Source organism: Molossus molossus, unplaced genomic scaffold (assembly GCF_014108415.1).
Source record: "Molossus molossus isolate mMolMol1 unplaced genomic scaffold, mMolMol1.p scaffold_m16_p_4, whole genome shotgun sequence".
NCBI lineage: Eukaryota > Metazoa > Chordata > Mammalia > Chiroptera > Molossidae > Molossus > Molossus molossus.
The window spans coordinates 67,269,113-67,285,857 of NW_023425377.1; the positions used below are offsets into that span (position 1 = coordinate 67,269,113).

General features: G+C 49.7%; 1 protein-coding gene across 2 annotated transcripts in view; it reads left to right on the plus strand.

The window, feature by feature from the left end:
* Positions 1-2,140: 2,140 nt before the first annotated feature.
* UNC13A (unc-13 homolog A) overlaps positions 2,141-16,745 on the plus strand; it is a 64,955-nt gene continuing 50,350 nt past the window's right edge. For both annotated transcript variants that reach the window (XM_036241474.1, XM_036241475.1), the window contains exons 1-4: positions 2,141-2,275; positions 12,944-12,973; positions 13,617-13,716; positions 15,550-15,667. In XM_036241474.1, coding sequence (XP_036097367.1) covers positions 2,254-2,275; positions 12,944-12,973; positions 13,617-13,716; positions 15,550-15,667 — 270 coding nt within the window. In that variant the 5' untranslated portion in view covers positions 2,141-2,253. The remainder of the gene's footprint in view (positions 2,276-12,943; positions 12,974-13,616; positions 13,717-15,549; positions 15,668-16,745) is intronic.

Sequence of the window (16,745 nt, forward strand, 5' to 3'; positions counted from 1 at the left end):
ATGTCTCTCTCTCTCTCTCTCTCTCTCTCTCTCTCCCTCTCTCTAAAAATCACTTTTTTAAAAAAACATATCCTTGGGCGAGGATTTTTATTTTTTTATTTTTATTTTTTTTTTTATCATCCTCACCCGAGGACATTTTTCCATTCTTTGTTCAGGTAGAGTGGAAGGGAGAGAGAGGAACAGAGAGAGAGAGGAACATCGATGTGAAAGGGACACATCGAGTGGTCGCCACCCGCACAACCAACCAGGGCCGGGGACAAATTGCAACCGAGGTACGTGCCCCTAGCGGGAATCGAACCCGGGCCCTTCCGGACCGCAGGCCGACGCTCTAACCGCTGAGCCAAAGCAGCCAGGGCTGGGTGAGGATTTTTAAAAATTAAGAGTTTCTGTTCAGAAAATGACATCATACCCTTTCACATCGATGTTTCTTTCTCTTCCTCTCTCTCCTTCCCGCTCTATCTGAGTAAAAAATGGAAAAATATCCTCAGGTGAGGATAAAAAACAAACAAACAAACAGAAAATGACATCATAAATAGAATGAAAACATGACACAAAATTGAAGATATTTTACAAGTGAAACCAACAAAGGATTTCTATCTAATATAAAGAACTACAAAATAAATAGGAAAAAATTTAAGTTTTAAAAATGGATAAAAGACTTGAACAGGCACCCTAAGAAGAAACCAATAATCACATATAAAGGTCCACCTCATGAAAAATTGGAGAGAAAATCAAAACCAAAATGAGGCCTTACTTCACCCCCTCCACTTTGGCGCAATTCAAAAACCTGAACAATTCAAAGTGTTAGCAAGAACGTGTAGCAACAGAATGCTTATATTGTGCTGGTTCAATGTAAACTGCTGGAGCAACATGGAAAAACAATGTGATGTTATCTTGTGAAGCTGAACATGTTGGGTGTCCTATGATCAGTCATCCTTACCCATGTTCACCAGCCTATATTTCTGAGAATGGTCATAAAATTTTTGGTTGTGATAAACCCAAAGTGGAAACTATTTTATTTTATTTTTTTAAATATGTTTTTATTGATTTTTTTTTTTAGAGAGAGAGATAAGCATCGATGTGAAAGAGAAACATCAATGGCTGCCTCCCGCACGCCCCCTACTGGGGATCGAGCTTGCAACCCAGGCATGTGCCCTGGCTGGGTATTGAACGGGGACCTCTCAGTCCCTGGGACGCTCAATCCACTGAACCACACTGGCCGGGCCAAAATAGAAACAATTTTAATATCCATCAACTGAAGAACACATAAGTAGCCAATGGTGTACTTATTCGAACAAATACTATACGGTAGTGAAAAATGCACGTTACATCCACGACCTCTGGCAATGTTCTAGGCACTGGAAATACACAGTAAACAGGTTTTCAGGGCACTGGCCCACTTGCAACTGCACAACTAAATGTATCTTGAAGAGGAGTGGTGATCCAATATGTTCCAGGTAGTCAGGGCCCAACCAGAGGAAGAGCTGGGGTCTGGAGGCATCTAGAAAGTAAAGGTTCAGTTCGGGGGAACCAGAGAAGGCTTCCCGGTGGAGAGTATGTTCGAACTGGGCACTGATGGATGAATAGTTTTCCAGTTACACAAGGGAGTAAAGTTAGGATCCGGTCCCAACATGTGCAAAGACCCACAGGCTGAGTGGCTTAGAGAGTGCAACAAAGGCACACAAAGAGAGACTTAGGCCATGAGAGAGACACAGAGAGACTGGACTGAAAGAGGCTCAGAGGGAGTCACATGATGGAGAAAGACATGGAGACAAATATTCAAAGGAACAGAGAGACCCAGGAAGACAAAGACATAAGAAACAGAGGCAAAGGAACAGAGACGTAGAGACAGGAATGGAGATGCTCAGGGAGAACAGAGACAGCAAACCCACAGAACGACTCAAGGAGAGACGAGAATCAGAAGGGAACCTGCCTAGAGGCGGCCGCCCCCCAATAACTCCGTTTGGGGAGCCCCTAGCTGGCTCAGGCCCTTTAAAGCACCCCACCCCAAGCCGGTGGCACCCCAGCCAGTGACGCCTCCGCCCGATCAGGCGTCCCCGGGGCTCCGCCCTCCTGCCTCACGTCAGCTACACGTCAAGAGCTGTCCGTGCCCCCAGTGCTGAACCAAGATGGCCGCCGGCGGAGGCTGGGCCCCGGCATGAGCCGAACCCTGGCGGCAGCTCCAGCCATGCACCAGCCCCGTGGCTTCTGAGCCCGACCTGACGGAGCCGGTCCGCCGGCGACCCCGGAGACATGTCACTACTTTGCGTTGGAGGTAGGAAGTGAGGCTGAGGGGCGGTGACCGGTGTGGACCCGGCTGGCTTCGGGGTCCGTGTGGGTGCGTCTGAACACCGGTGGGGATGGGGGGGGGGGAGCGTTGAGCGGAACACACCCTGCTGGACTTTTGAAGGGGTAGCCCTCGTAGACAGTCAGACGCCTGGTCAGTGCAGACAGCCGGGCTCTCAGAGAGGTCGTATTGGCAACTGCTGGGGGTCGTGTTGGCATGACTGCACGCGGAGGCCCGTGTGGAGGCCCCAGGGATCTGGAGCTCTATCTGGAAACGATCTAGACTGGGGCATCTGTGTAGTACAGGTTATTGGGGGTCCTGTGGAAGGGGCTGAACTGGGTAATTCGAATGAATCCTGCGGGGTACTTGGAAGGAGTCCTATGCTGTGGCCTGGGCTGCGGGTCCTCACCGACGCAGACAGAGTTCGGGATTCTAAGAGGAGTGCAGGAGGAGGGGTCTCCAACCCTTGAGCGTGTAAGATTTGGGTAAGGGGGCTCAGCCATTAGGACAAGAGCGAGCTCTAGTAATCCCTCAGCCCTGGATGTGAAGAGGACTGGGAAGGGCCTGAGAGTTCTGTAATTGAAATCTTGGGCGTTTTTTTCAGTTAACTCTTTGGCTTCCCGAATTAAGGGCTGGGGGGAATCGGCTGAAGGCTTCCAAGGCTCCTGCTCCCTTTAGCACTTCAAAACGCATATTAGACCTTCTCTGCAGGAAGCCGTACACTCTTCCCAGCCCACCTTACCTCATCCATTTTGTTCAGAAGGGAGGGAAAGAGAGGTAGAGTGAAGATATTTTGGGGCCAGAACGCCATCTGTATCCCAAGGCCCACGCCCGGTCTATGCTCTGTATTGGGGTGGAGGAGGGAGAGAGACGCGGGAGGGGCATGGCTGTCCCCATCTCAGAAGTTCTAGGGTGGGGGAGAAGCCAGCCCTTCAGGACATAGGCACCCAAGGCACTCCTGCTGAGAACTCAGACTTTGGGAGACCTTGGGCGGCAGGGCGGTGGTGAACAGGGGTATAGAGGTCTCGACCTTCGGTTTTACGGACTGAGGTCTGCCTCCCCAACCGTTCCTCCCTTCGAGAAGGCTGAGGTGGCAGAAGAAGGCAGAAGGGGTGTGTCAGCCAAGATTGAGATGTCAGGCTTCAAGAGATCTTAGGCTGAGGTGAGTGTGCTTGTGTGTGTGTGTGTGTGTGTGTGTGTGTGTGTGTGTGTGTGTGTGTGTGTGCGCGCGCGCGCGCGCGCTTTTCTAAGAGAGAGTTGAACCCGCTGAACAGCGGCCTCGGCCTAGACCCAGTGGACAGGCCTCAGAGCCTGGGACCGTCCCCGCCGCCCCTCCCCCTTCCACCTCTTGCCTTCTGCTGCTCCATTCACAAACCTAGCCCCACCCTCCTGCTCACCGCAGCGGCGCTTTTGCTTTTCGTGTGCAGATAGTGCGGGGCTAGGCTGGCGTGGACGCGGGTGCTCTTAAAGAGACAGGGGCTTCCTTTCCCTGAGCTCACCCCCAACGGGAGGGGCTGATGGTGGCAGAAGGGCCCATAAGATCAAAAGTAAGCTCTGTTTTATGGAGTTAGGGATGTGGAGAGGTTGAGGGGACTCCCCACGCAACTCCCACAGACTAGGCCTAAAGGGAGGGCGAGCTGAAGGTCCAAGTCCCCCACTGGCCTCTCTCCTAAGTTGCCTAGCACTTGGGGAGAGGTGGGTGGGGTGAGGAGGCTGGGAGGGTTGGCACTGGAGGAGAGAGCCTATGTGGGTGTTCCTGACTGACTTTCTGTTCTTCCCACCCCTATTTCATCCTGCCTTACATCTTCCGAATTCCGTTCTTCTGGAAGGTTTGCCTAGTTAGGGAAGAGAGGGAGAATCTCATCCTTAACTCTGATGCAAACAGGAGGCTGGGATGAGGGGGTGGTGTGAAGGGGGCAGTAAGCAGTAAGAAGGGTGAGGCTTCCTGAAACGGTTGCCTGGGGAAAGAATTGTGTTGGATGATTCTGTGGAACATACTGGGAAGTAATTACCAGCAGAGTGGAGGGGAGTTCACTGGGGGGGGGGGGGCAAGGCGGAGAGGGGTGGTGAGGTGGGGTGGGTAAAACCCTGAGGTGTAAAGGGAGAAGAATGATTCTTGGAGAGGCTGAGGGGAAAACTGGAAGAAGTGAGAAGAGGGAGAAATGGTAGGAGGTGATCCTGCGACAGTGGAAGGGGATAATGGGAGGGGAGAGGAGGCAGGACAGCAGTGGAGCTGGGCTGGGAGGACTTTCCATGGATCTGAGCTCATCCTTGGTGTTGAGGAAATACATGACCACCCAACCAGGGGCTCACCCACATGTTCACATACCTGCACACACGAGTTGGCACATTCATACCCAGATTTGCCCTGTGTGGACATAAATGCTCCATAAAAACCACGTCCCTATGACTGCACACACACACAAATGTGCACATTCACATGCCTGTGTGAACACATGCACATGCATGTACACAGGACACAGTCTGCCACCTCAGACATGTTCCCTACAATGTGCATGTACACAAACACACATGTATTCACGTGTTTGATGCATGTTCACAATATCCATGTTTCATAAAAATTTGCTCATGCCCTAACATGCAGGCATGTACCCACTTATACATGCTAGGATCCCAAATCTCTAAGAAACACACATGTGTACACATAGGCTATACAAATCTATGTGTGTGCACACATGACACTTGCACGAACACTCAAAGCAGTCCCTTTGAACAGGTGAATGATGACGCATACCTATGTGTATTGTTTCACATGAGTATGTACATGCATAGAAGTAAACAAATACACACGCCATAAAATTTCATCACAAATCTGTAATAGTATCAACAATAAATTAAAAAATAATTTTTAAAAACACACTACCCATAGTACTAAATTGTGTTTCTGTGTTGACATTTGAACCCAGAAAATGAAACAAATTTTTCCCCTTTTTATGTTTATTGACCTTATTGGGGTAACATTTGTTCACAAAACCATACAGATTTCAAAGGTACAACTCAATAAAACATCTGCCTTGGCCAGTTTTGTTTTCTTTTTTCTTCATTGATTTCAGAGAGAGGAAGGGAGAGGGAGAGGGAGAGAGAGAGATAGAAACATTAATGTTCATTAAGTGGCCACCTCCTGCATGCCCCACACTGGGGATTTGGCCCACAGTCTGGGCATGTGCCCTGACTGGGAATCTAACTGGCAACCTCTTTGTGCATGGGTCAATGCTCAACCATTAAGCCACACCAGCCACTCCAGATGGGCTTCTTTCTTTCTTATTTCTTGTTGTTTTTTTTTTGTTTTTTGTTTTTTTTGTGGTATGTGCCCCTAGCGGGAGCTGAACCCAGCACTTTCTGGTCCACAGGCCGATGCTCAACCGCTAAGCCAAACTGGCCAGGGCTGTTTTCTTTCTTTTTTAATCCTCACCTGAGGATATTTTTCTATTATCTTCAGATAGAGTGGAAGGAAGAGAGAGGGAGAGAAAGAGAGAGAGAAACATCGACATGAGAGGGACAACCCCAACCAGGGCCCGGGACGAACCATAACCGAGGAACATGCCCTTGACGGGAATCGAACCTGTGTGATGCTCTGCCATGAGCCAAACCAGCCCAAACAGGCCATGGGTGCCCTGGCCGGTTTGACTCAGTAGTTTGTGTCAGCCCGTGGATCAAAGGATCTCGTGTTCAGTTCCTTTCTCTCTCTCCCTCCCTCCTTTCCACTCTATCTATAAGTCAATAGAAAAAATAGAAAAAAATGGGTGAGGATTAACATAAATAACTAAACAAACAAACATTATCTGCACACTGAAAAAATAACTGCATCCCACATACACACCAAAGTGTGTTTCTACCTGACACATCATCTGCCAGCCCACACATACCTAAGCTCACACATATTAGCATGTCCCCCATACAGTCACATCCTACTCCCCAGTACATATGTGTAGACTTTCACCTACATTTATATACTGCACATGAGCATATGTTCCTCCATGCATGCACACACACACCCTTGTACACACACCTGCCTGCTCTGGTAACACAGGCAAATGCACATGCAAGCATACATAAATGCAAGCTTACGACACACCAACACATGGGGGACTACCCTGTATAGGACTTGCCTCTGTCCCTTCTCATTTATTTATTTATGTGGAGTCCCATTGCCACACCCCTCCCCCCCCGCAATTCTCTTGCTATGTCTTAGCAGAGTCCTGAGGCTATGAATACCAAGCACCAACTGGTTCCTTTATGCAGTCATTCATATATTTACTCAGCAAGTATTAATTGGGCAGTTACTATGTGCCAGACACTATTTCTGGCTCTGAGGACCCAACCCTACTCCTGGCCTCATGTTGGTGGGATCAGAGTGGTAAGGAAATGGAAGGGCCAAGGGAGCCTAGGTGGAGGACATCCAGGGCTCCCTTCCTCTGGGCAGCTTGCCCTGATATCCCCACCACCATTTACTTGGTCTCAGAAGGTGAGGGGGAGCTAAGAAAAATGGAGGTGGTGCTCTAGATGGAGGGAACAACACATGTAAAATCGTGGTGCTGTAGATTCAGTTCTAGATCTTTCTATGTGCCTCATGGCATTGTGCCAGACCACTCAGTGTTTTAAAGGCTCCATAAATATTTGATGAATGCATTTTGTGTACAAATTAACAAATGTGTGTGAGGATGAATTTTCCTCACAACTAATAATACTATCAACAAGAAGCACCATTTATCCAGCATTCTACAGGCAACATTGAGGACTTTTATACTCATTGCCCTCTTTAATCCTCACAGCAAGTCATTTTACAGGTGAGGAAAACTGAGGTTCAGGGAGGATCAACAACTTGCCTAGTGCCACAGAGTCAGAGGGGTAGCTTGGTGACTCCACAGCTTACTGGGAAGGGGCAGGGTGTTAAATGTTCAGCCTTTTCTCAGCCTCCAGGATCCGGGGTGAGAATCTGTCCTGGGATTGCCTTCCTTCAGTAACAGACACTCAGTAACACTCAGTAACAGACATGACATGATCTCATTTATCATGGCTGTTCTCCTGCCCCATCCCAAGAAGCCTCCACTAACCCCTCTGCTCCTGGCTGCCCTATTTCTGATACCACCCACCCAGGAGGTGTATGCATCTAGGTCTTTGCTGTTCACCATCCTCATAGGATGCCCTTCAGGGTTGGCTCTGACTCTTCTTCGGGGCTTCAATCTTAGCCGCTTCCATAACCTGGACCTCACTCTCCTCCCATATACAATGGGCTTGCTCTGTGAGGTGCCATCCAGGACACCCTGAGTGCAGCAGGTCTGGGTTTGAATCCCCAAATCCACTACTTCCTGGAAAGTCCCATACCCTATTCATCCCTCAATGTGCCCATCTGCAGAATGGGCACACAAATAGTGCCCACTGTCTAGGTTTGCTGGAACTCTCCAGTGAGATGAGGTACACAGAGCCGTTGGTACAATGCTTATTCTGTGAAAAGGTTTAATAAGTTTGAGCCAAATACAGAAAAGAAAATCAGTGATGGTGTTTTTATTAATGGAGCCTAAAAGCTTTATTAATGGGGTCCTTGGGTGTAGGACGTTTCCTGAGAGCTCACTGCGTTCTCAGGCCTGAGGAGGGCTCAGGAGAACACAGGTGACAAAAGAGGTGCCAAGTTCTTTGGAAGTACACGGGCCAGGACGGCTAATTCAGCACCGTGGACAATGCATGGAGGGAGAGTTCAACGCAGCGGACAGCAGGGTGGCGGCAGTGGATAGAGACGGAAGGTTCAGCACTCTGAACAGCATGGGGCAGGGAGTGTGCTGCAAATTTCGAACCAAGGGCGGCGCCTGCGCCGCTGGGCCAGGTCTAGCAGCAGAGCTATGGGAAGAGGAAATGACGTTATTTCTTCATTGAACACTATTTAATGAGCACCAGGCCTCGTTCTAAGTGGTAGTTGGTAAACAAAAAGGACAAATCCCTGTCAAGGTTCTTGGTGTGTTTTTTACACTGGAGACTGGCTTATTTCTGTTTTTGGTAGGTGAAGAGTTCTCTGTCCCAGATGCAAAGTCAGCAGAGCCAGTGTCTATCACAAACCACATGTCCGCCATCAATATCACATACAAAACTACCAAACACACCAAAATTTATTTCTGAATTCTCTAGGCTCCACCTTCCTTTATAGTCTCTTCTGACACCTGGTAAGCAAGTCCTATATGGGGGTGGGGAACATTCAGACTTTTCTCTCCAGGGTTGGAATCTTCTACTCTCCACCCCCACCCTCAGGACTGGCAGGTCATGGACCAGGTACCCCAAGACTGCAGTCCACCTCAATTAGAATCCAGAGCCGTCCAGGCCAGGGTCATATTTAAAACCTAACTAAATAAAAATAGTAATGATACCATTAATAATAATAGTAGCCCTGGCCGTGTGGCTCAGTTGGTTGGAGCATCGTCCCGTCCACCAAAAGGTGACGGGTTCCATTCCCAGGCAGGTCACATACCAAGGTTTCGGGTTCAATCCTCGGTGCAGGAAGCAAACAATCGATGTTTCTCTCACACATCTCTCTTTCTCTCTCTAAAAAAAACAAAAATCAACAATAAAAAAATAATAGTCATAGTAATGATAGTATAATAATGTTGATCCTAATAATGATGAAGAAGAAAGGAGAGAGGGGGAAGAGAAGGGAAAATAAGAGGAGAAAGAAGGGAGACCAACTAGCTCTACCTCTCCCCATTTCCCAGAGGGGGAAACGGAGGTCCAGGGCCTGGCAGCACTTATGGGAGTCCTGAGTCTCTGCTCCCGACTCCACCGATTCTGCCATAGCCAGCATCTGCCTGTGCACCACATTAATCAGTCAGCATGGATGGGGCCCTCAGTGACCACAGTGGCCAAGGCACAGGCTGCTGGCCGGGTCTAACCAGGAGTCTCCCACCTGTGGGTCAAAGGGGTTAACCCTGGGCACCGCCCCCACCTGCTGCTCCCAGCGGTCATGTCGCCCACGCCCTCTGAGCCTACGATATAAATAGCCTTAAGCGTGTGACCAGGAGCTTGTGGGCTTCCGCCCCAGTGACCCCACTCTCCAGCGAAGGCAGAGGAAGGTGTCCAGCTCAGATGTGATGATGATGGTAGTGAAGGCGACAATGACTTGGACCGTTTACTGATGTGAAGATGGGGGGGGGGGGTGTAGAAAGAGAGTTGGTTCTTTCTCTGAGTCCCATCGGCCCCCTCCCTCAGCCCCTCCTTCTTCTGAGGCCTCTTCTCCCTTAGCTGCTTTCCAGATACTACCCACTCCTCCGTGCCCCTCCCACTTCTGGAGTCCCCTCCCCCATCAAGAGCCTCCTCCAGCCCCTGGAGCCCCCTTCCCTTGGTGCCCTCCCCTCCTCCCTCTATCTCATACCCTGCTATGAGCTCCCTACCCTATGAGTCCTCCTCCCCACTATAAGCCCCCTTCCATCATCCTTCATTTCTTTCTGAGCTCCCTCTCCCACTCTGGGTACCCCCTCCTTCTTCTGAGTCCCCATTAAGAACATATATTGATATCTTTTGTTTTGTTGTTAATCCTCACCCAAGGATATTTTTTCCATTGATTTTTTTTAGAGAGCAGAAGGGAGGAAGGGAGAGAGAGAAAAACATCAAGGTGAGAGAGACACATTGATTGGTTGCCTCCTGCACATGACCCTACCAGGATGGGATCAAACCTGCAGCCCAGGTACAGGACCCCTTGACTGGGAATTGAACCCAAGACCCTTGGTTGGAGGGCTGACGCTCTAACCACTTAGCAGCACTGGCCAGGGCTACTGATATCATTATCCTAGACTCCCTGAAGGGGTATGGGGACCTGAGCCTGTCCTCTGCGCTCCGAGCTGAACCCACCAGCAGTCTCCCACTGCTAGTGGACCCCAACTGAACCCATTGCTCTCTGGCCCTCAGAGGCTTAGGGAGCAGGAAAGTGGGCAGAGGAAAGGAGTAGGGACAAGAGAGACAGACTGAGAGAGAAGAGAAGGAAGGAGTCAGAAAGACAATGACAAGAGTGGAGAGAAACAGAATGGGAGGAAGAAGACAGAGAGAGAAACCACATACACCCAAACCCCCACCAGGAGAAGATAGAGGACAGACTTTAGATGATTGGCCTCCTCTTTGAGCTCTGTCCCAGATCTGTAAAAGGGGACAAAGTGGGAGCTACAGGGTGGAGCCAGGCCAGGTTAGGCTAGACCCCAGTCAGCCCTTCAATCTTCCCAGAGCCTAGCACCTACCCCTTCAGCTTTCTCTTTTAATTCTTCTTTCCCAACTCTGCCAATTCTCTTCCTAGTGGAAATCTTTTCTGTCTCTCTGGGTCTCTATCTCTGACTTTCATGATTTGTTATCTCCACTCTCTTCTTCCTCCTTTATTTCTCTCCCGGTGTTGGTCCCTCTGTGTGTATGGTTTTTCTCAGTCCCTGTCTGTTTTTCTCCCACTATTCCCCCTGTCCCTGCACCCCCTCCCTTCACAGAGTCATCAGATTTGCAAGCTGGAGCTCCCCCAAGGAGGGAAGCCTGGAGCTCTTGGTGCACAATCCTAAGTGCCCCGAGTTTCTCTCAGCCCCAGGAGTGAGGGGCTCGGTGGGTGAGCTCCTTGTGGTCTCAGTATAAGAAGGGGCCAGTGGGATGGTAGGCTGGGTATAAGAGGGGGCCAATAGGATGGGGGCCAGTGAGAGAGGGGCCTTTGCAGGAGGAAGATAGGACATGATGATGGATGGATTTGGGGTGTGGGAGGAAGAGACAGAGAGAGAGAGAGAGAGAGAGAGAGAGAGAGAGAATACAGGGGGATACAGAAGGAGACACACACACACACACACACACACACACACACACAGATCTAAAAAACCAGGGAGAGAATGAGTCAAAGTGAGACAGAGATGGAAGCCCAGAGAGGGGGCTCACTTACCTAGAGTCACACAGCATAGTAAACTGAACCTGACTCCACACTGAACTGGTGCTCACCTTTCTCAATGCCTAGCCAAGGGCTCCATTATCATTCTACCTCTCAAATCTAAACCCATGTGGGGGTGGGGGTATGATGCCCAATCATTTGCTTTTAAAGTCTGGGGTTTAGGGGAGCATAGGAAGGCAGCTCTGGGAAGCTCACTCAGTGCTTCTGTGAGTCAGTCTCACTGCCACACTCCCTACCCCCAACAGGAACAAGCAGTATTTCCTGAAGTGTTTAAAACCACCCCACTTCTGCCCTTGATGGGAATTTTTTCTTCTCTTACTCCATTCAGCCGCTTTTGCATGATAGAAATCCAAGTGATGGGGACAGAGATATGAACAAGATGGGAGGCTGTGGCATTTGCCCAGAAAAAGGCCAAACTTTACTTTCAAAAAAGAAGAAAGAATAGAACAATTCTGTTACTAATTTTTCCTCCAGCTTGCTTGCATACACTCTTTAAAATATATTGAAAAACACAAAGATTCTACAGAGGGTGTAGAATGCTACTTTGTGTCGGAAATAAAGTAATGCACATGTGCTCATGATTGCTGGCACCAGACTATCTGCCTCTGGTACCTGGTAATGTTGGTTGCACCTGGGAGGGAGAGTGAGGGCTGGGGTAGAAAGAACCTTCTTCTCATTGTGTAATTTTTTTATTAGTCTGATTTTGTAAAATGTGCATGTATTGCCTACTTAAACAAAAACATTCATTTGAGAAGAAAAAAGGGAGGAGAAATGCAGAAAGGAGGTGGGCTCAGTTTGAGAACAGGTTTTAGGTGGAGGTGTGGAGTGAATGGTGGAGAAAGATGTTGGGGACAGCTGCAGGGTGCAAGAGATGTTGAAAGTGAAAGTTTAATATCCTGTGAAAAAAGCCAGTGAAGAGTGAAATTGCTTGGAATCACTTAGCGCTGTGGGTTATGTGAAATCTGAAGAGACTGGACAACATGGGACCCTGACATATACTCAAGTGGCACCTTGAGTGGGACTGGACAAGCTCTAACAACCTCCCAGCCAGGACTGGGGTGTTCTGTTCTACCTCTTCCAGTCCCTTTTGAATATTGAATCCCAAACCTTGGGAGTGTTTGGTAGACCGGACTGCGCTGGACAATTGGGGGAGAAGTCTCACTAGCTTGAGAGGGGGATGGGGTCATTGGAAATTGTCTTTCCTCTCTCCCCAACCCCCTCCTCCCCAACTGTCCTCCCTCTGTGGCTATCTTGGAAGGCTTCCTGTGGGAGGCCTTTCCTGTCACCTGCCCAGCTCCATCTTTTGAATCTTGTTCAATTGAGGGTAAAAGCATAACTGGAGGGGAAAAGCTTCAGGGGAGTTTGATAAGGAGGGAGGAGGGGCAGAGATTGCTCCCAGGGTCCAGATTCCTTCCCCCAGGTCTGCCTCTGCTCATCTGTCTGATAGCTTCTCTCTCTCCCTCTCATCCCTGCCTCCCTCCTCTCCTTATTTTTTCTCCTCTTCTTGTCTCTTTGTGCTCGTCTCTAATTTCACCTTTGTCTTTACTTCCTTTTGTTTTGTTTTATCCTGTTTGGTCTCTGCATCCGTCTCTTTTGCTTTCTATCCTTGCCTGTCTTCTCTGTTTCTTTCTGTATCTCCTCTCTGTCTCTCTCATTACATCTCTATTTTGGTGTCTCTCTCTGTGTCTCTGTCTCTCTCCTCCCCACCTCTCTCCCCATCTCCCTTCCCTATCTGTCTCTCTCCACAGTAAAAAAAGCCAAGTTTGATGGTGCCCAAGGTAAGTGGCCTCTATACCTGTCCTGTCCTGTGTTGTCTGCCTGTTTGTCTATCCATCTCTTGGAAAGTCCAGGAAAGGGGTCTGAGCCATTCGTGGGGGACTTAGACTTTGTGTCTGCTAAGCATCATGGAGTGTCAGACATGGCCTGTGGTCCCAGCAATCTCCTCAGCCGTCCCCTGAAAACCCTGGGGTGGGCAGGGCTCACCCTGAGCCAATGGCCCTTCCCAGGGTCCTAAGAGATGGGGGGGACTCTTAGATCAGGCTCCAGGTGGGGAAAGTGAGGCTGAGAGAGGTGAGGGAGTTTTTTATAGTCACTTCTGTTCCCGTCTGGGGCCTGTTTTTCCAGCTAGAAACCAAGGCCGTTAGACATAGTTATTTATAAGCAGCAGGTTTAGCCATTCCCAAATTCCAGTTCTCCCTGCACCAAGGCCCCTCCCTTGTGCTCTGAGGGACTGGGAATAGGGGAACCTTGGGGGCTGGCCTGGGGGTGGGGAAGATGCACAAAAGCAGAGCAGTATGTTGAACCTGGGGTGGCCCCAAGCACACCCAGCACCTGGGAAATCACAGCAGGTTGTCTAGAGCTTGAAAAGGGGCACCAGGAGTGCCTGAGCCCCTGTGCTAACCCCTGCTCTCGCCACCACAGAGAAATTCAACACATATGTGACCTTGAAGGTGCAGAATGTCAAGAGCACGACCATCGCTGTGCGGGGCAGCCAGCCCAGCTGGGAACAGGATTTCATGTTGTGAGTCTGATTGGTCCTAACAGCCTCACCCCTGGCACCTTGCTAGTCCCACTGGGCAGAGGCGAATACCTGGGTGTCATCTGGGACTCCCCTTCCTCCTCCCTCTGCCTTATGTCCACCCATCAACTTTGTCTCCAAAGCACTTCGCAAATACAGTTACTTCCCTTTATCTCTGGTGCCACCAGCTAAGTCCCCGGAGCCACCAGCCTCCACCCTGGCCTCCTGCTGCAATCTGCCTTCTGAAATCTGTTCTTCTCCAGGCAGTCAGAGAGATATTTTTAAAACTGAAAATCACATCCTGTCACTCTCTAGACTTGCTTGTGGCTCATCAACCTCAGAACAAAACCCACACTCCTCCTCACAGCCCCCGAGGAGGCCTGGCCCCTATGACCTCCCACCAGTATCTCTCTTCATCTTTCCTGGCTCACCTGCCCCAGCCTTTACCACCTCTGCAGGCTTCCTCCAACATGGCCAGCTTGTTCAGGATCTTTGCACTTGGTCTTCTCTCCCCCTCCTTGCCCCTCCCAGCTGGCTCCATTTTATCTTTCCTGTCTCAGCTATGTCACCTCCTTAGGGGAGCCCTCCCTGACCACTACCCCCAGCTGCAATTAAAGAGTAATTTCAGGCCTGTTACCAATTATTTTAGTCACTTGTGTGAATTTTGAACATATTTATATGTTCAAAACTGAGCTCCTGGAGGGTAGGGACCAGTCAGTCTCTGTTGCTCCTCTGACCCCCATGCCAAGCATAGAGCATGGCACTCAATAAATATTTGCCTAATCACTGAATGAATTCATGATCTGGACCTTCCTCTCGACCTAGAACTATCCAGGGCCTCATATTACATCCTGCCTACTCTGATGATGGGAACATATACCATGATCTCTGCTAAAGCTTTGATTAAATCAATTTGCCCACAACACTGGGAGAGAGGATGCTACTGTAATTTTTATTTTACAGATGAGGAAACAGAAGACCAAAGAGGCTAAGCCCCCTGGTCAGTGTCACACATTCTGTACCTGGCAGAATTGAGATTTGGACCCAGGCAGCCCTCACTCCCTGAGCAGAGCCTGGCTGGGCACTGTCAGTGGTGGAGGCCAGGAGAGAACCGTTAGGATCCTGGAGCAGAGGAGCATTCGGGGAAGGGAGGGAGGAGCTGGTTCTACAATTCTTGGGGAAATGTAAAGGGAGAGGAACAGGGTGGCCCCCAACTCCCTGAAAGCCAATTACTGAATGTCCAGGTCACAGTCAACAGATATATTCAAGGAGAACATTCCTTAAGATAAATCTTTGGCAAATTGGTAAATTCAGTGAATTGGACATTTACCAAGGTTTCCTCCCAAATATGCCTATGTCTAGAGTGGGGCCTGCAGAGAAAGTGCTCAGGGATAGGATCATTTATATACTCAGGAGTGTCCCCATATGATTGGATAGAGAGAACACTGGGAAGGATAGAGACACCCCAAATGCCCTTATCCTGTGTTAATAGGGAGTCACAAAAGGTATTTGGGCATCTTCCTTGCTTAGCTAGCATTCTCAGGTCTGAGGGCCAGGCAAGTTGGGGTGCAGAAGGTAGGTGATATCTGTCTCAACCCTTCCATCTCAGCTTGGAACCCTGGTTCTGCTCTGAGATCTTGAGCATGTAATTTAGCCCTCTGGCCTCAGTCTCCCATCTATAAAACAAGAATCACTGTTCCATTCCTGGCTAGGACTCACCCAGGCCTGGGTTTGAATTCCAGTTGGCCATATGTCCTAAGGTGAGTGAACTGACTTTTCTGAGTCTCCATTCCCTCACTCCTATCCCTTCCTGCTCCCTCCTCTCTCTCCCCACAGTGAGATTAACCGCCTAGATTTAGGGCTGACCGTGGAAGTGTGGAACAAGGGTCTCATCTGGGACACAATGGTGGGCACCGTGTGGATCCCCCTGCAGACCATCCGCCAGTCCAATGAAGTAAGTGGTGGGCTGAGGGTTGGGGAGGAGTGCCTGGGAGGGGCCCGAGGCCCGCAGCCTGAACAAGATGGATATTTACCTCCTTCCCTTGACAATGTTCATGTAGACATCTGGGGCTGCAGGTGGTGGCTCCAAAGTCACCAAAATCTAAACCAGTGGTTCTCAACCTTCCTAATGCCGTGACCCTTTAATACAGTTCCTCATGTTGTGGTGACCCCCAGCCATAGAACCGCTGATCTAAACTCTTTCCATCTTATTTGCTCTTTCTTTCCATGAGCTTCCACCTCATGGCCCAGGATGTCTGCTGAAGAATCACCATTATATTTGCATTACCATCAGGGGGAGGAAAGGTGGCAAGGGAGGGTGTGTGCCCTCCAAGTTAAGGGCCAAACCTGAAGGTTGCTCTTGGCACTTCACTCACTTCCCATTGGCCAGAACTTAGTCATGTGATCCCACCTAGCTGCAAGTGAGTCTGGGGAATGTAGTTGCAAGCTGCATAGCCCTGGGCCCAGCTGAAAATGTATTCCTATGGAAGACAGGGGAAAGGCTATAGTGGGCAATTAACACTGTGCAGGAGGAAGGCTACACAAGCCCTAAAAGTACTAGACAATAACCTTGGCCTCCTGTCCTTAAATCTTCCCTCCTTCTCTTCTCTCCCTCCCCCCATGCTGAGCCCAGCAGCATCTTATTACCCCAGGACCCTTACCTGCCCTTTCTCCCCATCTCACTTGGGAGGCCTTCCTGATGGTACCTGCCCACATTGCCAGCCTCGTTTCCCTCCACAGCCCAACCTTCACCCCTTGTAGGCCCAAGAAGTCCTCTGAACCTTCACATATGCTGTTCCCGTGTCCCTTCTATCACCCTCTAAATTTAGCTTCCATGCCTGGTCCTCCAAAAGCCCTTCCTAACATCCCCCTGGGACCCTCAGCCCCCCTCCCTCCCTCTGACCTCCTGGCCTCACAGGGCAGGGGGTGTCTATATTAAGCTCTGTCTCCTATGACTGGGGATTTCTTGGGGATCCTGAAGTTGCCCAGTATGGGATAGACATAGAGGAGGCACCAGGAAGGATTTGTTTTTT